This window comes from Rhinatrema bivittatum, chromosome 2, assembly GCF_901001135.1.
Source record: "Rhinatrema bivittatum chromosome 2, aRhiBiv1.1, whole genome shotgun sequence".
Lineage (NCBI taxonomy): Eukaryota > Metazoa > Chordata > Amphibia > Gymnophiona > Rhinatrematidae > Rhinatrema > Rhinatrema bivittatum.
Window position 1 is genome coordinate 548,041,588 of NC_042616.1, and position 24,058 is coordinate 548,065,645.

Below are 24,058 nucleotides of genomic sequence, written 5' to 3' on the forward strand. Positions count from 1 at the left end.
TTGAGACTTAGATTGGGCTTTTTCTAAGCAGCCATTTATGTTACCAAGGGAAGACAGGTTGGAACCAGCAAGGTCAACTTCCCATTAACCAACTAGGCCAATGCCAGTAGGCTGAATACCACCCAGCAGCTGGATGCTCAGAAAACAGCCGTATTATTTTGGGTAATTCTTTAATTTATTACATAGCCATTTGGGAAGACATGGAATTGGATTAAGTAATAGAACTTGGCTGGCAGCTAGGATACTTTTTTTGCAATGTAGACTCTTATAATGGACAGATTGGATGGGCCTTTTGGTCTCTATCTGTAGTCATCTACTATGCCTTGTTTGCAAGAAATATTATCTTCTAACAATAAAGTCATTAATGCAAGCAACTCTTTGATCAGATTTAAAATATTTCACATCCAAAAGAAAGATGGAATGCAGTATCTTAATGTCAAAGATAAATTGGTCTGATTTTGTTATTGTATATGTATACTAGAAAAGAAATACATTGCTGAAAATTTGGTAAAAATATTCCTTCCTCTCCTCACTGTGTCCTGATACAGAATAATTAAGGAGTCTGTTATGTCTTTCTCTTGGGTATATTCTAAGTAAATTACTCTTTAAAATTGTTATATATATATAACAGATAAGGACATAAACTACAGATACTCTAAATTTCATTTGGTAATCATACTGCTGAGTTTATACATGCTGAGGTTTAAGATATGACTTCGGTTCAACTGGTGATAGGGCTCCATCATGTGGCCAGCCTTTCAGTTCTTATAGATGTTAACACCTCTAGTCAATCTTGTAAGCTAACAGTACTGATACTACAGTCAGGCTTTTGAACTATATAACAGAGGCTTTGGAGGCAATTTTCAAAGGAAATTGTAAATGTAACATACTACTGTAGCAATTTTAAAAGCTCATTTACTCGTGTTAAGTGCACTTACGCAGGTAAAACCTATTGATAATTCAATAGCACATTTTATAGCAATTTTCAAAAAGGTTTTCCCTACGTTATGTGCAGTTAACACTGATAAATGGGCTTTTGAAAACTGCTATTATGGTATGCTACATTTACATTTTCCTTTGAAAATTACTTCTTTTTTTTTTTTTGGGGGGGGGGTTTGTTTGTTTTTTTTTTTTTTGCATCAGGGTGAAAGCTCCAATGATGTCAAAATGGACTCTGGGTGGATTGCTTGTTATTTGCCCATTACCAAGGTACATTTTTGCCCATTTATTTAATAAAGTGATTCATAGAAACATAGAAATGATGGCAGAAAAGGTCCATCCAGTCTGCCTAGCAAGCTTATGGTAGTATTTGTCGTGCTGTGCAGGTTACCCCCATGCTTATCAATTTCCCAAACCATAAAAGTTAGGGCCATCATTGGCAACTGTCTGAATCCAATTCCCTGTTACCTCCTACCATTGAAGCAGAGAGTAAATGCTGAAGTTGCATCAAAAGTATCAGGCTTATTGGTTAAGGGCAGTAACTACCGCATCAGCAAGTTACCCCCATGCACTCTTTTCTTCATTTCCCCCCTCTAGGTTTTAGGCTTCCACAGTGTTTATCCCATGCCCCTTTGATTTTTTTTTTAATAAAGTGATTTACTTCCAGTATTTTGATGTGAGTCATTCTTTTTCTTCTTTTTTTGTATTAACTGTCTGAATAGAATGTGCTGTTTTGGGGAGTTTGCAAACAAACTGTTTTGGATTTTTTTTTTTTAATCCCACTAAAAGAAATGTCCTCCTTCTTCTGGTGGGGGGGGTTTTTTTCCCCACCTTCCCTGCAGTCTCCTTCATGTTGGCCTCTCAGTTTAAGCCTGTTTTCTCCTCTTGGAAGGTTCCCTGTCTCCCAGGGCCGTGAAAGAGTTTTATGGGCTGTGCCTTTAACTCATCTGTCTCATGCTTCCTGAGCTTGCAGTGCTTCTTTTGAAGACTGCTGCCCCACAGTCTCTACATGATACCACACCATTCCCAGCATATGTATTGCCTTTTATCTGGAAAGAAAACACATTTAATCCCTTGCTAACTTCTTTTTTTTTTTGCTTCTTATAACTGCTTTGTCTGCTCTTTCTCCTCCCAGCTATTCCTCTCAGAAGCTGAATAAAATACTACATGTAACTGGCCTAGAATATCAGCAAAGGGAATTCTAGGTACTGACTTATCCTCCATAATGTCTTTAATTCAGCAACAATGCAGAACAATTTGAAGTAATTTTGCACACTTTAGAAAAGTATGTACTCCAAACGCTGTCAAACATACAGTGAACAGAAAAATGATTTTACTAATTGCTTGCAGTGCTCATGCTGTGTAAAGAAGGGATAAAGTAAAAGCCATGGATTTTATAGCACTTTGACCCTTTTAAAATGGCCTATTCCCACCAAATGTGAATAAAATGAACCTTTCTCCACAATCCCGTCAACATCTGTGATGAGGAAAGCAACCCATTTTAGATAATCCATCAGGTGTGTAGTATCTGTGGCATAACAATTTGTAACCATTTTCTTGGGTGGTTACAAATAGGAAGTTGTCCTTACTTTCTCTCAGGAAAATTTTATACTAATTGTTATCAGGAACCTCATGGCCAAAATCTTTTGCCCATAGGTGCTTAACTCTCTTCAGAGGGATTGGTGAATATTTGAAAAAGTTATCATACCCTTAGATTGACAGGCGAATGCATTGAAATATTATTATAGCACTTTCAATCCTGGTTGAAGTCTTAAAAATGATATTGTGTGGGTGAGTGGGTACATATATAGGGGTAAATTTTAAAAGGAGCGCGAGTGCATGTTATAAAATCGGGGGTCGGCGCGTGCATGGGAGTGCAGAATTGTGCACCTTGCGCTTGCCTAACCTGCGCCAAGCCACGCTGCCTTCCCGCGTTCCCTACCTCCCCCCACCCCACCTACCCTTCCCCTTTCTCCCCCGCCCTTTCCCTTTCCCTCTTACCTTTTTTCTTTTCTTTCTTCTATTATAAAACTTACTGAAGTAAGTTGCGCGCGCCGGCTGTTGGCCGGCGCGCGATCCCCGGCACAGCGGCAAATATTGCCGCTGTGCCGGGAGCCTGACCCTACCCCCACCCTGTCCCGGACCGCCCTGTCCCGCCCATACCCTTCCCATGCCCCACTCCTTTTTGCAAGCCCCGGGACTTACACTCGTCCCGGGGCTTTATGCGCGTCGCCGGGCCCTTTTAAAATAGGACCGGCACGCATAACCCTTTTCAAATCTGGCCCATATTGAGCAATACTATAGATAGAGATGTAATTTAACAATGGGAAGGACAATTTTCAAAGAGAATATACAGGTAAAATGTATGTTAATAAGTTGTTTGATAATTATCCACATTCAAAAAAATAGCTAAAATATTCTTTACATTGCTCTATAAAATGCATGCTTGTAGCCACATTCAGAGGAGGCATTCTTGGGAATGCCTCCTCTGATGACATTTCCAAATCTACTTTTCCAGCAAAATTCTACCCATACCAAAAGCAGATGCAAGTGTTCAAACATACAGATGAATAAGGCAATAGCAAAGGCCAGAAACATGCTTGGGTGCATAGGGAGAGCAATGGTCAGCAGAGAAATAGGACAAGATATTGCCCATGTATAAGAACATAAGAACATAAGAAATTGCCATGCTGGGACAGACCAAGGGTCCAACAAGCCCAGCATCCTGTTTCCAACAGAGGCCAAAAACCAGGCCACAAGAACCTGGCAATTACCCAAACACTAAGAAGAACCCATGCTACTGATGCAATTAATAGCAGTGGCTATTCCCTAAGTATAATTGATTAATAGCCATTAATGGACTTCTCCTCCAAGAACTTATCCAAACCTTTTTTGAACCCAGCTACACTAACTGCACTAACGACCTTCTCTGGCAACAAATTCCAGAGCTTTATTGTGCGTTGAGTGAAAAAGAATTTTCTCCGATTAGTCTTAAATGTGCTACTTGCTAACTTCATGGAATGCCCCCTAGTCCTTCTATAAGTCCATGATGATACTTCATTTGGAATACTGTGTACAGTTCTTGAGAGTGCATCCTCCCAAGGATATAGACCGGATGGTGCTGGTCCTGAGTGTAGCCACTAAAATTATCAGTGATTTCACTGTAAAGTTTATAGGAGAAGACTTAAAGATCTAAACCAGTATACCCTAGAGGAAAGGTGGGGTAGGAGTGATATGATAGATTCATTTACATGCCTCCGAAGTATCAACACACAGGAGGTGGGTCTCTTTCTGCTAGGAAGGGTCATGAAATGAGGAGGAAAGGATATAGATTCAGGAGTAATGAAAGGAGAAATGTATTATCAATTATTAAAAGTAATTTAAATTGTGACCACTGTACAAATGCCAAAGGGTGCAAAAAATTAACAAGTAGATTTTCAAAGCGCTCCGTCTGCTAAAATGGGGGGGGGGGGGGGGGATATGCATGTGGCTGGGCCGTGTGCGCACCGAGCGCATTTTAAAAATGCTCGGCCATTAGCGTATCCCCGGTACGTACAGAAGTGCCGGCCGAGGGAAAAAGGGTGGACCGGGGTGTTTGGTCTGGGTGGGGAGAAGCGGGACCAGCCGGGACAGTGGCCATTAGGCCCTGACCAGGGGAAGCACGGGCCAGCAGCCAGTCTGCACGCGGAACTTACATGTGCTCCTTAGAGCATGCAAGTAAAAAAAATATATATATATAGAAAAGTTAGGGAGGGTTTAGGAGTCAGGGAGGAGTGTGGAAAAGGTAGGAAGGGAATGGCAAATAAAACGGAGGATGTCATAATGCCTCTGTATTGCTCCATGAGACCGCACCTTGAATACTGTGTGCAATTCTGGTCGCCGCATCTCAAAAAGGATATAGCTGCACTGGAGAAAGTGCAGAGAAGGGTGAGCAAAATGATAAGAGGCATGGAACGGCTGCCCTATGAGGAACGGCTAAAGAAGTTAGGGCTGTTCAGTTTGGAGAAGAGATGATTGAGGGGGGATATGATAGAAGTCTACAAAATAATGAAAAGACTTGAACAAGTTCATGTAAATTGGTTATTCTCTCAGATAAAAGAAGGACCAGGGAGCACTCCATGAAGTTAGCAAGTAGCTCATTTAAAACAAATCAAATAAAATTCTTTTTCACTCAGAGCATAGTTAAGCTCTGGAATTCATTGCCAGGGGATGTGTTTACAGCAGTTAGTGTAACTGGGTTTAGAAAAGGTTTGGATAAGTCCCTAGAGGAAAAATCCAAAAACTGCTGTTATGGTAATTAATAAGCAATAGTAGCTTGTGGTTTATCTAATATTTGGGTATTTGCCAGGTACTTGTGACTTGGATTGGCCACTGTTGGAAACAGGATACTGAGCTTGATGGACCCTTGGTCTGACCCAGTATGGCATGTTATTATGTTCTTATGTAGGAAGGCCGGGTAGGGGTGTAGGGAAGTTCCTTCCCAATCCACTCCCTTATTGGAGCAGACTGGGAGAGAACTTGGAAAAAGGCAAATTGTATCACCGTGCGTGATTTAAAAAATCCCCTCCCCTGTGTGCAGAAGAGCCCACTCACCCGCACATGCAGGTGCAGATATTAAAATCTGGCACACGTTTGCACGCGGGAATCAGATTTTATATCATGCGCTGACACGTGCATATTATAAAATAGCCACCTCCATGTGTGCGCCAGGAACCGTGTGCACATGGATGTACACATGTTTTGGGTTTTTTTTTTTTAATCTACCCCTAAGAATATAGGGGGATTATACTCATATGTGACTACCAGCTGAAATAGACAGTATATCATGAGGTGCCTCTACCTAATCATCGTATCCTTCCTAATGTTATAGTCAGTCACTTTATATATTTTTATATGCAATTAAAAACTTCTCATAGATTGTTTACTTTAAAATTGTATTCACGCTGGCATTTTAAGATAAATTGAAAACACCCGACATAGGGTGCATTTTGAATTTTGTCTTCATCAGGGAGATGTCTCTCTTACGAACACTGCTTATAAGTTTCTTCAGGAAATATTTCTTTACAGAAAGCGTGGTAGATCAATGGAACAGCTTCCCAATGGAGGTGGTGGAGATAAGGATAGTATCTGAATTCAAGAAAGCATGGGATAAGCACAGGCGATCACAAAGAGATTGGTAGGGATTATAGGGTTGAGTAGTTGGGTGCAGATAGGCAGACTAGATAGGCCATATGGTCCTTTTCTGTCATCATATTTCTGTTTACTTTGCACCTATGCAATTTTCAAAGCAAAAGTACTTGTGTGCTTTCCCTTTGAAAATTGGTTCAAAGAGTCCAGCAAAAATATACACTTGGACCGTGCCCAAGTGCAGGCAGTTGGAAAATTGTTCCCGCCTCTAAAGGAAGAGATTTTTTTTTTTTTTTATAAGAAGAAATCTTTTTTATTTTTTACATAGTGGCTGCAAATCTCAATTTCTAGAATAATGTTCATAATCCCCACGCTTCCAGAGTATGCCCCTTCTGGAAGTTTCATTATACCAGATTCTAAGCCTCAGCTTGCATATATTCTGTCAAAAAATGCTTTAAAATGAATACCTTTGGAATCTGTCCAGTTCATTTTCTTGCTGATATAGCACTGGTTAAAGCATACAGTTTGTCACATTTTGTTAAATGACTGATTTTTTTCAGCATTGCTTCTGAATTAAATACAGTGTTGAGGGTGAGTCAGTAAGCAGGATGATCATAGCCAATAATCCGTTTGTGCAAATTTAAGTTGGAAAGATAGCCACTTCCTTTTCTCATTTGGAGATGGTTAAAACATACAAACATAAAAAAAATGTAATTTGGGGTTGTGGTGTGTTATAATTTAGGGATGTCTGTGTGTGTGTGTGTGTGTGTGTGAGTGTGTGTATGCTTGTGTTTGGTGGGGGGGGAAGGTATATATTTTATATTGCTACAAGCTGCCAAACTATTTTTCAGTAAATCCTTCAAAACATTTTGTTGCCAGTATAATGAGGGATAATGGTATGAACACAAAGAATGCAGCTTGGTGTTTTAAAATATTATCAGTGAAAACAGCAGAATGAAGGTAATGCCTTTTTCCCCAATAGACGCAGGATGAAAGCGGTCCCTTATTATGTCTGGACCCCCATGTATTTTGATTGACATGTGATAAAGCATGACCAGATGGCTTCATAACATAAAAGAACAGGTTGAGTCGGTCCTCATTTTCTTTCCATTCCATCAATGGACTCCTAATTCTAGTTTCTCACTATTTATTTACAAGTTCATTGGTGTGCTGGTGAAAAGCTACACCTGAGCCTGTCCTGAAGACACAAAACCATCTGGTTACCATATTGACAGTTTTTATTAGCCGGCACATCATAAAAGAAATATTACTTTCGTGGTATTCAAACAATAATCTGTAATAAGCACTTCTCATGCATGGAATCATGCTGTGGTAATATGGCAAGTCAAACCATGTATTGTATGTTTGCCCTACAACATCCTTTTTCAAGTATTTTATGATGTATAATGCTTATATAACTGCCCTAGTGATGTTTCTTATTGCTCTCTTGTCTGTTTCATGCTATTAAAAGGATAGCATGCACTGCATAAAATCTTACATTTAGTTTTGTGGGGGCAGTTTCCTCCTCCCCCTCCTCTTTTGGATTTCCAGAACCAGTCCTTTTTTGTCTTCATTTGTAATTACCCAGGTTTTCCCCCTGGGTGACGGAGGGCCAATAAGTTGTGAGGGTGGAAAGGAGCGTGAGAAAAAGTGGGAGATGGAGGGTAAAAAAGCCAAAGATGGTGATTGAAAGAGGGAAGTATGTGAGAGAGCCATATTCACAGGAGCAGTGCAAGAGGGGAGGAATGTTTCTAGGGGGAGTGACTAGAAAAGGGAAGGATGTTGGAGGAGGACTGGGTATGTGAGAGCCAAAAGGGGTAATGAGAAAGGGTGTACAGGAGAGGGCCAGAGATGGCACTGGAGGGGAGGGGCCAGAAGGAGATAGAGTAAGAAGGAGAGTGGGCAGAGGAGATACTGGTAATGGACAGAGGGTGGTGGGGGGTGGGGGGTGGGGGATGGGAGGGGGACAAAGAAGCACATAGGGCAGGGAAGAAGGCATTAATGTCAGGGCTGCCAAGAGACAGACTGGTAGGGACAGGATGGGAGATTGAGAGAGAGACTGATGGGGATAAGAGAGAGAGTGAGACAGATAAAGGACAGAACATGGATAGAGAGAGAGAGGGGGAAATGCTTGTCAGAGAGGTGGGAACAAGGTGAAAAGTTTGAGAGAGATATGTGGGAAAGGTATAGGGGAATAAAGAGAGAGTTTGATGGGAGGATTGAGAGAAGAGGGGCAGGATGGGGTTGAAGGAGATGGGAGAAACTGATGGGGACAGTGTAGAGGAATTAAGAGAGAGTCTGTGGGTGACAGAGACTGGGGTAGTAGTAGTGGGGACTTGAGAGAGGCTGATGAGGAGGATTGAAAGAGACTCGTAAGAACAGGGTGGGAATGAGAGAGAGACTAGTGGGGAGAGGTGGAGGGAATGAGAAGGAACTGTGGAGGGATTGAGAGAGAGACTGTGGTAAGAGGATGGGACTGAGAGAGAGACTGGTGGGGACAGAGTGGTGGATTGAGAGATACCTACAGTCTATTAAAAACATGAGGCTCTTAGGGACTGCACATTCTGATTCCTTGGCTTTGGGTGTGTGAAAGGTTGGCCACCGCTGTTGTATGGCATAACTGTAAAAATAAAGCAATCTATCAGATAGATTGGTGAGACTGTTGCAGTTACATTAAGCACAAGATCATTTACAGTGTGGAAGATGACATAATAATGGCAATCAGTCGAGAATAAATCAATCAGTATTTTCAAAAAGTAACATTTTAAATACATTTTAAGAATTAGAGGAACATGGTGATCCTCCAAAGGGAAGACAACCTTTTTTTCTAACTAGTGCCTACAAATGCACATTTCCAGAATAATGTTGAGAATACCTACAGCTCTACAGTGTGTTAGCTCTGGTGATTCCATTCTAGTATCCGCTTCTAAGCCTGAGGCAATGCTGCTATGCCCCTGGCTTACAGATCTTTTATACAAAGATGCTTTCACATTTATGCCTTTAGGATCCTTCTATTCTGTGTTGCTTATTACTTCCGTCAGGATTTTGTGTGCAAATTTCAAGTCCTGTCTGAGGGAAGCACATCCTCCTGAAAGGATTCAATACAATTTAAGTAGGACTGGAAATTCAGTGGCCCAGTCTAACAATTATCTTAGAGCATGTCAAGCCTATGTCTAGCCTAAGAAATAATTGGCATACAAAAGTAGCCTGTGTCAGATACATGTAACATATCATTACTTTCAGGACCACATTCAATTTCATTTTCCATTTAACTTGTTTGGTGGCTTAATATCAACCAGCTTATGTTTTCATTATTGTCTATAATTCTTTTTCTCCTTTTCAGCCCCTTGCGATGCCAGTACATTCTTCTGCCATAGCAACATGTGTATAAATAATACATTGGTCTGCAATGGAGTCCAGAACTGTGTGTATCCTTGGGATGAAAATCACTGCAAAGGTAACACACGCTGTATCTAACTGGAACGTGCTTGGTTTTTATGTTAGGTTTGTTTTGGAAGTGGGAGGAGCTGAGAAGTTTTAGATGTTTGTCTTACAATAAAAACTCATCAACAACCAACCCTCAAGGGAACTCCCTGATGTGTGGTGATGTGAGGTCGCTATATTAGAGCCAACCAGGTCCTAAAGCTACAGGTCCTACAGCAGCTAAGACCGCTCTTACACTTCCATGATTTCCGTTCAGTTCTTCAAGCCATTCTGTTTTCAAAGATTGACTACTGCAACGCTCTACTACTAGGTCTCCCCGCCTCATCTACTAAACCTCTACAGATGCTGCAAAACGCAGCGGCCAGGATCCTTACAAACACACGTTGTAAGGACCACATCACACCAATCCTAAAAATCCTACACTGGCTACCCTTCCATTACAGAATACTCTTCAAGACTCTTACCATCATCCACAAATCTGTCTACCAGCAATCCACACTCCAACTCTCCATTCCTCTCGAACTACATGTTTCCGCAAGGCCGATTAGATCCACATACAAAGGCTCTCTCCAGGCTCCCCCAATCAAATCCTCGGTTCACAACTCCATTCATAAATGAGCACTATCGACAGCGGGACCGCTCCATTGGAATTCACTACCCCTGGATCTACGCCAGGAACAATGCCATCTTTCCTTCAGAAAGAAACTGAAAACATGGCTGTTCGCGCAAGCATTCAGCTGAACGAGACTCAAATCAATCAGTACTGACTCTCTCACCCTCCCCCCCTCCTTCCTACCAGTTTTCCCCACCACCTCGCCTCGCCCTGCTCCAGTCCCTGCCCTCCCCTCACCCACCCGGTTCCTCCCCTGCTCCTTTACCCCACAGGAAATGTTATCCTAGTAACTGCTTATGAAAAATTACCCACAGAATCAAGCAACTCGATGTTTATCTATATATGTACCACTACTTAATCTACTGTTCGCTGCTCAACTATATTACTCTCCAGTTGTATTCGTTTGAACTTTGTCTTCCTCTCTCCTAACGCCCAAGTTTATACTCCCTGTTTATTGTAACTTTGTCTTCTCCATAGTTGTTAATGTGGTTTTTCCCCTAGTTCCATTGTAAACCGGTACGATAAGACTTGTCTTGAGCATCGGTATATTAAAAGAATTTAAATAAAATAAATAAATAAACCACTTTGTGATTGTCTCTTTTAATAGCTCCCATGTTTATTCTTCAAATCTTTTATTGTGAATATTTTAGCTTATTTCATTTTTTACTTTTTCTTTTTCTCTTTTATCTTCATGTGCTTTATGTCTGGTTTTTAATATCCTTTCCTCGGCGGTGAACCCGACCCACCCTGAGCGTTCTCGCTTCTATTTATAGGTACTTATCATCAATGTCCTTAACTCTGGATGGACTCCTGCCACTTCTTTTATTCACAATAAAAGATTTGAAGAATAAACACGGGAGCTATTAAAAGAGACAATCACAAAGTGGTTGGCTCTAATATAGTGACCGCACATCACCACACATCAGGAAGTTCCCTTGATGGTTGGTTGTTGATGATCTCTTGATAAAGGGAATGAGGTTTGTTGTTGTTTAGTGAATACAGTAAAAACTGGCAAAAATAGCTTTTGAAGGACTGTGGAATTCTAGAGTAAAAGGTAACCAGTTCAAAACCTTTTAGTCTCTGGCTTGGATATAGTTATGTTGGATTTTTTTCTTTTTTTGTTGAGAAGCATATTATTTCTGAGGTTGTACTTTGAAAAAGCTTTGATCTAAATAGACAGTAGTTATTAAAAAGTACCACTTTAGTCAAAGGTACCACAGCTGGGATGATAGACGTTGAGGACCCAGTTTTTTGCCTATTGTATTTTCTACCACCTGTAATGCTTCACATTGTGGAATATTTGTATATAGAGCTTTAATGTCCATTGTGGCTAACCAGACAGTATCACTCATAAGCTGACATGACTGCAATAAAGCTAAAAATGTACAGTATCTTTGATGTAAGATAAGATAGATAAGATCCTGGCTGCAGGATCTTATCCATAAAGGCAGCCAGTGGTTCAAGAACTGCCCCATTTAATGACATGATAGTTCTAATAGGAGGAGACATAATACTCTTATGAATCTTAGGTATGGAGTAGATTACCAGTCTTTTTAGATGTTCCACTATAAATATTTATCTTTTTCTGTCAAACTAGTGGCTGTATGAGAAATCTGTTCACGTTTTCTTGTAATTCCTCAGTGGGATCTGTTCCTAATGCCCGAAAGAAATCTCTGATCATTTAGATGTTGCAACATGGTATCTACATACTGTTGTCAATCTTGGATGACAATTGCACCACCTTTATCTGCAGGTTTTATTATTAAATCAAAGGATCTACTTAACAATGTAAGGGTTTCCTGTTGTTCCATAGATAAATTATGGTGTCATTTTACATGCTTGGCCTCATATTGGCTCAAATCCTGCAACACCAGCTGATGAAACGTGTGAATATGAGGATCCACCAGTCCTGGAGGATTCCGATTCAACTGTGGCCATACTACTGATGTATCCGTAGAGTGACTTGGATATTTGTGAAAATACAATCTTAAATTCAATAGCTCTGAGATTAAATTACCTGGAGCTTTCTTTTTTTATACATTGAATACAGTAGGTCCTATGGGCATGAATGAAAAATTGAATTGGATATCATTGGTATAACCATTATTTATGTGTAACGTGTTTGAATGTTCACATTTAATGGTGATTGGACCTTGCACTTGTCCCATATTCTGATTGGTGCATTAAACAGAGGTGATTTTGATTGGTCAGTTCCAGGTCAGATGACATATATGTAAGAAATAGATGCTATTTAATGCTTACCCATTGCATGGATTTTCAACATGGTGGAGATAATTACATTGGTTCACACATCGGCACACTGATAGAAAAGAAATAGCCTCTGAAGGACACTGTTCGAAACGCAGATTCGTTGGGAGGATAGTAAGAAATTGAATATTTTAGATAGATGCCTAGTTCCTATTTTAGATAGATGCCTAGTCCCGCTACTTTCAAACATGAGGATGATGTCAGTTCCGGGTGACGTGGTTTCGACAATATGAATTTTCGAAGGCGTAATTTCTGAAGTCAGTGGTGATATAATGAATTTTCAATGCTCTAGTTGAAGATGCTGTGTCATAGACGCCAAATTTTGAACTAAAATAGTTGGGAACTACTATGTGAATGTGATCTTTGCAGAATTTTGAAAGAAGATGGAGTCCTGGTTGGGATCACATTTAAGAATTTAAATGAAGTGGTTTGGTTGGAGTGTTTGCTAACGAGTGGATATGGTTTATCAGCACACCCGTTGAGAGATACATAGAAGTTGGTGAATTTGAGGTGTTGGTTCATCCCTGAAGAAGCCTTTGAGAGATCAGGCGAAACGAAGATCTTTGTTGGAACATATATGAGCTAACATTTGTTCATTTAAATTAATAATTGGAAAATATTATATGTATTTATAGATTTATAGAAGAGCATTTGCACTTTACATGTTTAATCTTAATATGAACTTTGTAAAATTATATTGTTACATATATTGTAATTGATACATTTTCATGTTTTTTGATGTATTATGTTTTTATGTGGGGGTATGTATGAGATGAGTGATTGTGTTAGATAGTTTTTAATGTTAGATAGGTGAATGTTCTTTTTGAATAAATAAATTAAACGGATCCTCTTTTTTGGTGATACTTATATATAGTTTTATCAAGAAGCATTTCTTCACCTACTATGCCTTTATGCACATGCATATGGAGAATCTTATAAAGAATAATATTAAGAAGTGCTTGAAAGCATATTTTTAAGCTTCCTAAGCTTTGAAAAAAAATTATAAAATTGTCATTAAAAAAATGATTTTTTCTAATAAAATATAAAAGAATTATTTTTCAGTCAGAATGGATGTTGGTTGGTAGTTAATGATTATAATTACATCATAGCACTGATTACCTGGGTAAGTATTATATATCTCCATTTGATAAAACAATTTTTGCTAAAAAAAATTATTTTGTCCATTTCTAACACTTGAATTAGCAGGTGTAATATTTGCACACATTGGTGTACATGGATGTGCACACATGCGCACATCCATGTACATACACTTTCTGGTGCGCACACATGGATGCAGCTATTTTATAACATGCATGTGCACGCAGCCCATAACTTGTGCGCACGGGGGGGGGGGATGCATTTTTAATTTACGTGTGGCGTCGCGATGGTTCCTTTTCCCAGTTTCCTCCCAGACCTCTCCAATTAAGGAGTAGATAGGGAGGGAACTTTCCAAACCACCTAACTTTCCTCCCTCTTCCCCTCTCCTCACTGCCCCCTATCCCTATCCCATCTAACCCCCAAATTTTTCTTTTACCCTTTGCTCCTTTTCTGGAGCAGTAGTAACTTGTGTGTGCCAGCAGCAAATGGTCACTGTACCGGCTGCCTCCAGCCCCACCCCTCCCTGCTCCCCAGACCATCCCTTTCTCTGGGCCCAACACTTCTGCACATAATGGGGGTTACGCGTGTGGCCGGGCCCCTTTGAAAATGTGTGAGGCACATGCAAGGCTCAGTCACACTCCTAGCCCCCATTTGTTATGTGCATGGCCAATTTTTACATTTGGCTGATTGGTTTCAGGGTTACACTTCTTTTGTGGTGAGATTAAATATTGATGTATCAACAGTGACAGACCATAAGAGTGTGGTCCCAACTGCTTTATGTAGAAATGTAATGACATGATAGGATTATTATTGGTGACTATTATATTTTAAATTATGTTAATAAAGCTACAGCTCTCCAGAAATCAGATGGTCAGTATGGCAGACTGGTGGCAGGGTACCATTTAGAAAGTCCACTGGAACTAGGAGGCTGGATGTTTCAGGCAACAGCTATATGCTAGTGGTGGCTATTTAGACTTGGGAAAGTATGGGTGCTTTATGTGAACTAAATAAAGGATATTGTATGCTCATCTACCCAAAATAATGGGAGACAGAGAAGGAAAAACAACAAAAACTGTCTTGGAAAAGAATGACATCTAAGGAATCATGCACTATGGCTAGAAGCTGGAATCTGTCCTTGGCAATGTGTATAGGAATAATGGCAAATTAGATGAGTATGTTGGTGTTTTTGTGCCATCATCTACTATGTTACTATATATGTTACTATGATAGAATCAACAGTTGTATTAACAGGTCAAAAACACCCTGACCAAGCACATTATCAAAACTTAATGTAATGCACTTTTTGTTTCCTTTATCATGCAGAAAAAAGAAAAGCTAATCTTTTTGACCAGCTTACCAGTACCAGTGGAACCATAATTGGGGTCACTTCTTGTATTGTTGTCATCCTCATTATTATCTCTGTTATAGTACAGATCAAGCAACCTCGTAAAAAATTTATCCAAAGGAAAAATGACTTTGACCAAACAGTATTCCAGGAGGTGTTAGAACTTCCTCATTACGAGTTATGCACTCTTAGAGGGACAGGAGCTGCTGCTGACTTTGCTGATGTTGCAGATGACTTTGAAAACTATCATAAACTGCGGAGATCATCTTCAAAATGCATTCATGACCATCACTGTGGATCACAACTTTCTAGCACTAAAGGCAGCCGTAGTAACCTCAGCACAAGAGATGCTTCTGTCTTGACAGATATACAACCCCAGCTTGTTAAGCCTATCATCCAGCCCCTGAGCAGAAGGAATATCCTGGTCATGAAGCATAGCTACTCACAGGATGCTGCAGAAGTGTGTGACATCGATGAAATTGAAGAGGTTCCCACTACGAGTCACAGGCTGTCCAGAAATGATAAAGCTGTCCAGCGGTCAGTATCACTAGATTTTTAATGGCGACTTATAATGTGGGCTTGATTGACCGAAAATACTCTCTCTTCTTCCATTTTGTTTCCTTTTATCATTATTCTCTTTCATTTTCTTTCTCTTTCCATTGTACACACACATGCATAGGCATGCATACACATACACACAGAGATATATAGATACAGTGTGTCTATATATAAGATATAGATATAGATAGATGAGCAAAATAAACTAAGGTACAATTTTTTATAACCAAACTAAAGATAGGTTTAATTCTAGACTTCTGAAAGATCTAAATGCATATAACTTCTTTATTACTAAGAAAAAATCTCAGGTCTGAATTACAGAAAAAAATTGCATTAGTTTACTGAAATAAGTACTTCTCAACTTCTTTTACATATTTGTTACTGAAAGGTGATGGGTAATTATTTTAAAACACTAAATATCAGTTTTGTTGTTACTTATATGATCAATGATGCTTGTCATGCCAAAATATATAATGCATTGCTTTAGAAAGTAGACTTCTTAGTTGAGAGGAAATGAAGAAAAAGCCAGAGATCAAATGATCTCTGAGATATTGCAACAGAAAAGGATAATGAGCAAACTAGATAGACCTGGTGGTCTTCATCTGCTGTTGAATTATAAATCCTATCTGAAATTTAATAATATATATTATTCTATTATTACTGTAGTTGAGAAGGATTTTTCTATTAAGGGAAACATTGAAGTCTGGCATGGTTTTCTAAAGAATCATTTTTTCATGTGTATTGCATCTTCAGTGCCTGTAAACAACTGATTAAAAGTTACAAGTTAAAAATGCAGTTACAAACCAATTATTTGAATTCTCATTCCTCAGACTCTTGATGTGTGCCAGTGCTTTGTGCTGCATGCATATTTTATGTGGTTTCATGTCTGTGTGCATGCACTACCTGCTTTCTTTCCACATTGAAATTGCCTTAATCTCTAAACCAAAATCTCTTCACTTTAATGCTTTCTGCATGCCACTGTAACAATCTCAGATTATTATCAGGTATATTTATAATTTATATAAAAATTATTGTATTGAATGAAATAGCCATAACATTCCAGGTTCTGCCTCATTGGGTCTCTAAGCAAACCCGAGTCTGAATACAACACAACTAGGGTCTAAAAGAGAAACACAAGGTAAGCAAAGATGCATAATTAGTCAATAATGGCTTGCATTCTATTTTGTTATCTGCATGAATATTTGTATCCATTGTTAAGGAATATGGGGGCTCATTTATGAAGTGTTAGCCCTAGTGTTAACTTTTGTTTGGCGAGACCTGCAGTCCTTATCAACACAGCCACTTTTCTTTCTCCTCCACCTCTACATACATGCTTCCATTCTAGGAATATTACTGGTAGAGTAGAGGCAGCTGCAGGAGAGGAAGTGCAGCACTCTCTGGAGAAAAGTTTCAAAAAGCCATATTGACCCTCATGTGTTCTTGTGACCCACTGGTCTGGATAGGCATGACTTTCATGGTGCACCATCCAGTACATCTCCCACCATAATACTCCTCTTGGCTTTTAGCCCTACATTGCCCCCCTCTAACTATCCTCTTTCATTACCGTTTCATGTTCATTGATTCATCTCTCCCCACCTACTTTTCTTCTCCCTTCCATCTATCTTTCTCTCCCCACTGTCTCTTCCTACTATTCCATCTTTCAATTTCCCACCTTTCAATCTCTGCTTCTTTCTTACCCATTCCAAGCTTTCATCCCCTGCACTGTCCCAATATACCTTAACCATTTCTCTTTCTTCAACATCTCCCCGTGCAGATTCTTATACCCCTTTATCTCTGTTTGTCTTTCTCTCTTTCTCCGCGTCTCCCCACTGTCCATTCCCAACCTCTCCATCTTTCTTAACACTCCATGTTCTCTTCTGACTGTCCCATTGACTCCTTCTCTATTGCCCTGTATCCCCTACTACATCTCCCATATCTGTCCCACTTCCTTATGACCTCCTTTCATTCACTCCCCTCCTCCTCCATCTTCTAACCAATAACTAGGTGTCACCTCCTCCACACTCCTTTCCCCCTAAAAAAGTAAAAAATACAATATGAGCTTGAACATACTAAATGAATGAGATAAGAACTAGCTGATCACATCAGTTCCATTTGTCAGTTGTTACACATAGAGGGGTAGATTTTCAAAGGGTCATGTGTGTAACCAACTGCCGGTGCATGATCCCCCCACAGCGGTAAATGAATGCTATGCTGGGAACCTCTGACTCCGACCCCAGACCACCCCACCCCTATAGTAAAGCCCTGGGAATTACACACGTCCCGGGGCTTTACGAGCATTGCCGGGCCTTTTGAAAAGAGGCCCGGCGCGCATAAGCCTGGTTACGTGTGTAAATCCTCCAAAAATCTGGCCCATAATGTATACAGAAATGTCTTATACATACAGAGACAGTGTGTGTGCTGCTGTCTACCTTTGAACACATTTAAAAGCTCTCAGAGAACAGTCAGGCTCAGGGCTCTGGCTGCTCTTTGTTCACTTCAATCTCTGCAGTTAATAGTATTTATTTTAAAAATATATATCCCCCTATCTAAAATATTATGTGAGTTACAAAGAAACTCACATAATAGCATATTCATTAACACATATGAACATTCATCAAATCTAAATAATTAATATAACAAGAGGTAAAACCACAAAAAAACAAAATCATTATAATAAAAAAATAATCTCAATAAATACATCTAAATATTAACCACTAAAACACCACTTCCTAGTACAATAAAAACAACACTTATTACATTAATTATTTATTTTATTTTTTTTTATATTTTTCAATTTTCCAAAATACATCAAGAAAACAATCTTGTATAAAAATATAAAAAATTCCTATTCCTTTTCATCCTCTTCCTATTACTCCAATCAGACCAGTCCAGACAGAGGAGACATCTGTCCTGACCTCAGTTTGCCAGTATGCTCTGTCTCCAGCAGATGGTAGGTGAGCGCCCGCTTCCCCGACGCATGCCCAGGCACCTCTTCTGGGCACGTGATTATTTAAATTAGGGCCCACGCTAATAAGGAGGTGCTAGGGTCTTCACATACGGCTTCACATACGGGTCTTCTAAACTATTTGTATATAAGTTGTAATCCCCCAGTTCTTTGTTAACTTTCTCCAAGTTCATCCCCCCTGTTCTATGTAAGACATTATAAGCTATGCGTTATATTGTCATTGTAATTGTTGAAATGTGAACCGAAGTGATTAGTAACATTGTTACTTGAACTGCGGTATATAAAACTGTTAAATAAATAAAATAAATAAATATAGATAGCAGTTTCAACAATCCAACATTTTACAACTTGACACAGTAACATCTTTTCCCTAAACCATCTGCTTTAAAGTCCTCGTCAACATGGAGAGATCCATTACTCTACCTCAGGAATACAACATATACAATTAACAAAATTAACGGGTCCTATACAGGAGATTTCTACTATTACGGATCCAGCTGTAGACTAATAGTACTTAGCCTTCCAAAACAGGAGAGGAAGTTATTATATCTAATGAATGCTTTTTTAGGAAATTCTCCAACTGCTCAGGTTGAAAAAATATATACGAAACATTTTTATATTTTATGTAACATTTGCACGGATATTTAAGAATATACATGGCTCCCATTTTTTGTACTTGTGGTCTCAGTCTCAGAAATAATTTTCTTCTTAGTTGGGTTTTTGCTTGAATCTGATCTCGATCTGATTCAAGCAAAAACATCACAATAAGAGTTGCTGGCTTCACTTGCTCTCTCTGGGTTATTTCTAACAACTTTGTTACATCCAAAACTGGAGTTTTGGTTGTATTTGATATCACTGGAGTTAGAAGTTGAAAATCTTTTTCTCCTTCCTTCTCAATTTTTTTAAGAGTTGGTATGTAATACAACTTAGATGTAGGAGGAATCAATTCCTCTGAGATCTTTAATATCTGTACCAAATATTGCCTCCACATATCTCGTGTCACCATAGGGTCTCTGGGAAAGTTTATTAAGTGTAAGTTTCTGCCTTTTATTTGGTTTTCCATGTTTTCTAAACTGTTCATTAATATAGAGTTTTCTTTTATGATGTTACATTGAAGATTTCTCATCTCTTTCACTTCATTTGCAACCTTTTCTCCATTTGCTTATTCATATCTTCCTCTAATTTTCCCATTCTCACCATGGTAGTATTTAGCACTGAAGCCAGAGGATTTATCTAATTAAAAAGATTATCATTTACTGTTTGTATTGCTTCCCATATCTTCTCTAAAAAGAAAGTATCTGGTTTTGTTAATTCTTTCTTTTTAGGTAAAGTTAAAAGTACTTTCCTTTCTGTTGGAGACTGTATCGTACAGCCTACAGCATCTCCTAGGCCAGTCTCTTACGCAAGGTGTGGCCTCTGTTGTTCCTCCCTGCCGCCTTCATCATGCAGCCACGATTCTCCGGTGGTTTCACTCTCATTTTCGCGGTTGAGATTCTTCCTGTTTGCTCCTCCCAGAGCTGCAGGATTTCCTGGGGGCATCTGCGTTACCAGGGATAAGGTCATCTGGATCTCATGTGAGGAGGTGGTTTCTTCTTCCACCCGCTCTCCTCGCTGCAAGCTTTCCACCGGCTTCTGCTCCCATATTACGTGGGATTCCATAGGTCCCTGAATCCAACCCTCTCTAGGTTCTCCCAGGCTTTCTCTCTCTTTCGCTCTTCTTTTTCTGCCAGTATGAGGCATTTTACTCAAAATATACGTTACTTCTCAGAGCCATGGTTTACCCACGTCTGGACCCATCGGCCATCTTGGATCTCTCCTCTACATAAATTATTTAAACAAATGACTGCCCAAAACATATCATCTCTTAACAATCTGCTTACTATAGAAACCATCTAAAAACAGCATGGTATCAAACATAATATTTCAAATGTAATCACCATTCACCTCTTCAAATGTGTTACAATATACAGCCTTCAAAAGAGTTAAGTGCTAATTAGAATTGTTGAAAGCTTGTAAAAGCTTTTAAGAGCTACCTAAATCTAATAATGGAAGTTTTGGCTTTTAGTTTCCCAGGTACTTTGTTCCAGAGGCAAGGTCCTGACACATAAAAAATCCTTTCTCTACATTCAACAAGCCTTACTTGGTGAACTAACAGGATTTCTATCGATAATTGTGAGGCAGACCTTAAATTTCTCAGAGGTGATAAATCTTGAAAACAGAGTTAAAATGTACAGGAGCTGGGGTGGGGATAAGATGGCATCCTAGAAGCTGAATGCTGTAATATCGAGCTCCTGTATACAAGTCATTTTTCTTCACTAATTTGGATTTGCTTGGACATGCTTAGGAAGAGGAAAGGGGGCATTCACCCATCTTTTCTCCAAGCTTCCTCTGGTCCTTTATTGCAGCAATTGATTCTTTGATTTGCATATTTGTAGCTCACAGCATCCACTTCCAGGCCAGAGTCTCTTGCTACCTGGAGTGGGAAAGAGAACAAGGTGTTGCACAGCCCTGATATGTAGTCCTTTCCTCCGTTCTCTGCATTATCGGAGAGCCTGAGTATGGTGGCTCTGGGTGCCATGGCTTACTGTAAGAAGTGGAGTCACACAGTTGTCACCCAGGGCAAGATGAGGCCTTTAAATTTAACCTCGTTGGTTGGTGAAGCAGGAGGTGGTTTGAGGAAGGAGTTGGCTGGAGTGTTGATAATGTCAAAGACCTCCAGTGTGACCAGATTGCCCCTTGGGCAAGTTTTCTTCTTTCACTCCTGCAGCCTGGACATGGTGTGAAGGTTTGTGGAGGACAAGGGGAGATTTCCCTAGAATCCATCTAGAATGCTGTTGGTGTTATGAACTCTTCCATTCCTAAAAGGCTTGAGGGCATTGAATCTCTTTTAAGAGAGGATAAAGATCACACCAATAGGGTGGGAGAAGTGTTAATACTCACACTGAGAAAATACAGACATGTGAACAGACATTAGCATCTGTACAGTTTTCTAATATGGCATTAATTAGGGATGTGAATCGTTTTTGAACGATTAAAATTATCGTCAGATAATTTTAAAATCATCCTAAATCGTTAGGGTGCACGATACAATACAAATGCCCCCAATTTATCATCATAAATCGTCCTAAATCATTAAATAGGGCACGGGAATTATTTGGGGGAGGGTGGGAAAACCGGCACACCAAAACAACCCCTAAACCCACCCCGACCCTTTAAAACCAATTCTTTACCCTCCCCCACCCTCCTGAACCCCCCAAAATATTAAATTACCTGGTGGTCCCGTGGGGGGGTCCCGGTGCAATCTCCCGCTCTCAGGCCATCGGCGCCATTTTGGCTGCCACTAATTAAAATGGCGCCGATGGCCCGATTAAAAAAAAACCCACCCAACCCTTTAAATTGACCCCCCTTAGCCTCCCCCACCCTCCCGACCCCCCCCCCCCCAAAACCTTTTAAAATTACCTGGTGGTCCAGGGGGGCCTCGGGGAGCGATTTCCCGTTCCCAGGCATCAGCTGCACTAAAAAAAATGGCGCCGATGCCCCTTTGCCCTTACCATGTGACAGGGTATCCGTGCCATTGGCCGGCCCCTGTCACAAGGTAGGAGCACTGGATGGCCGGCGCCATCTTTAAAGATGGCACCAGCCATCTTTACTGGGCTGATGAGTAAAGATGGCCGGCGCCATCTTTAAAGATGGCGCCGGCCACCAGTGCTCCTACCATGTGACAGGGGCCGGCCAATGGCACGGATACCCTGTCACATGGTAAGGGCAAAGGGGCATCGGCGCCATTTTTTTTTAGCGCAGCTGATGCCTGGGAACAGGAACGGGAAATCGCTCCCTGAGGCCCCCCTGGACCACCAGGTAATTTTAAAAGGTTTTGGGGGGGTTGATTTAAAGGGTCGGTTGTTTTTATTTTTTAGCAGCGCGGGCCTCCCTAAAAAAAAAACTAGCGATGTGAATTGGAATCGGAAACGATTCCAATTCACATATCTTAACAATCAGATTTCCCCCCCCCCCCCCCCCAGCCGAACCTGATCGTTAAGACGATCTGGCACACGATTCACATCTCTAGCATTAATGAAGGACAGTAATAAAATATAACATACGTTTAAAAGTCTGGAGAACAGTTTGAAGGCTCTGAACCTTTGGATTTTGAACTTTCCTAACTCCTCACTGATTAAATTGGATGAATTATTTAAGTGATATTTAGCTGAAGTTTTGAAAATGCCTTCTGAATCTCATATTCTCCTTTAAATAAAATATATCTGCCTCAGAAGAAACATGTTGTGAACCCTGCTATCAATCAGATGATTTTCAAAATCATATCACTACAGACACTTTGGACTTCATTGCCTATCTTGAGAACTCTTAATGTGAAATAGAGACTAGGGCCACCCTACTGATTTCCTTTGGAAACAGAATGCTGGGCTTGATGGACACTTGGTCTGACCCAGTATGGCATTTTCTTATGTTTCTTATGTTCTTATGCGTCTTTTCTTTAGAAATAAAAATTATGTGTTTATGGGTCAAAAGATATGGATTTTTCCTGATGTTTCTTTTGAAACTCAAGATGCAAGCACTTTCTACAGTTTCATCAGCAGGAATATATGCTATGTGTTTGTTGACCCTAACCAATTGAAGTTACTCGCGGAAGCAAAAGTTGCAGTCCATAATGCTAATGCTATCCCTTAGGATCTCCAGACCGCTTTTGGTATGTGACCTCTAGATTCCGCCTTTGCTTTACTAAAACTTTACTATTTAAATTTTAGCTCCCTTTTTTTTCTCCCCTCCCCCCAAAATTTCTCTTTATTGTGGGCTGAATAGAATTTTGCAGATTTGTTTGTTTACTTTTTCATAATTGCTTTTTTAAATGTTTAGATACATCTCTGTTACCTATTTATCTTGAAAATTTTTGTTTGTTGATTAATTTGTGTTAATTCAATAAATATAAAGTAAAAATAAATGTACAGGAACTAACCAATGAATAGACTTAGTTTTTGGGTACTTGCCAGGTTCTTATGCCCTTGATTAGCCACTGTTGGAAACAGGATGCTGGACTTGATGGACCCTTGGTCTGGCCCAGTATGGCATGTTCTTATGTTCTTAACTTAAAAACAAGTAAAATGACTTTAAACTTGATTCTCAAGTTATCGGCAGCCAATGCAGATGTTCCAAAACAAAGGTAATATATTCATAAATACTGAAACCTGAAACTAGCCCTGGTACCACATTTTGAATTTTAGCTGCAGAAGCAGATTACAAGACTAGACTGCAGTGTACTGCAGTGAATCAGAGCATAACTTTAAAACCTGCCAGTTTTTGTGGGCCCTTGGGCTGTAGTGGGAAGTACTGCAGCAGGTGGATGAACCCCGATGGGGGAAAGACAGGAGCTTCTCCTTTACTAACCATCTTTCCCACAAGTCAGGCCCTTGGGTTCTAATGGCCGGCATGTCTTAAGTGGGTCCTGGGGTTTGTCCAAGGAGCACAAGTCAGAGTACAAGCTAAGATAAGGGCAGGTTGAATATAGTTGAATAAGAGAGTCAGACCAGGAGTTGAGGAAGGTGCAAGCAGCGTAATCTGAAAGGCAGGCTAAGGTCGGGGCAGGTAGCAGACAACAAATCCAGGCAGGGGTCAAGAGTGGGCAGCAATCCAGGGATGTCCAAGTCCAGACCAAGGTCAAAACCAGAAGATCAAGGAGAGACGA

The 24,058-nt window shown here is 40.1% G+C and overlaps 1 protein-coding gene across 2 annotated transcripts in view; it reads left to right on the forward strand.

Moving 5' to 3' along the window:
- The window catches only part of NETO1 (neuropilin and tolloid like 1), a 411,708-nt gene that overhangs the window by 377,956 nt on the left and 9,694 nt on the right, over positions 1-24,058 (forward strand). The window contains exons 8-10 of one of the 2 annotated variants that reach the window (XM_029590887.1): positions 9,410-9,523; positions 14,813-15,371; positions 16,456-16,530. In XM_029590887.1, coding sequence (XP_029446747.1) covers positions 9,410-9,523; positions 14,813-15,371; positions 16,456-16,516 — 734 coding nt within the window. In that variant the 3' untranslated portion in view covers positions 16,517-16,530. The remainder of the gene's footprint in view (positions 1-9,409; positions 9,524-14,812; positions 15,372-16,455; positions 16,531-24,058) is intronic. The other variant, XM_029590888.1, reaches the window with a different exon arrangement.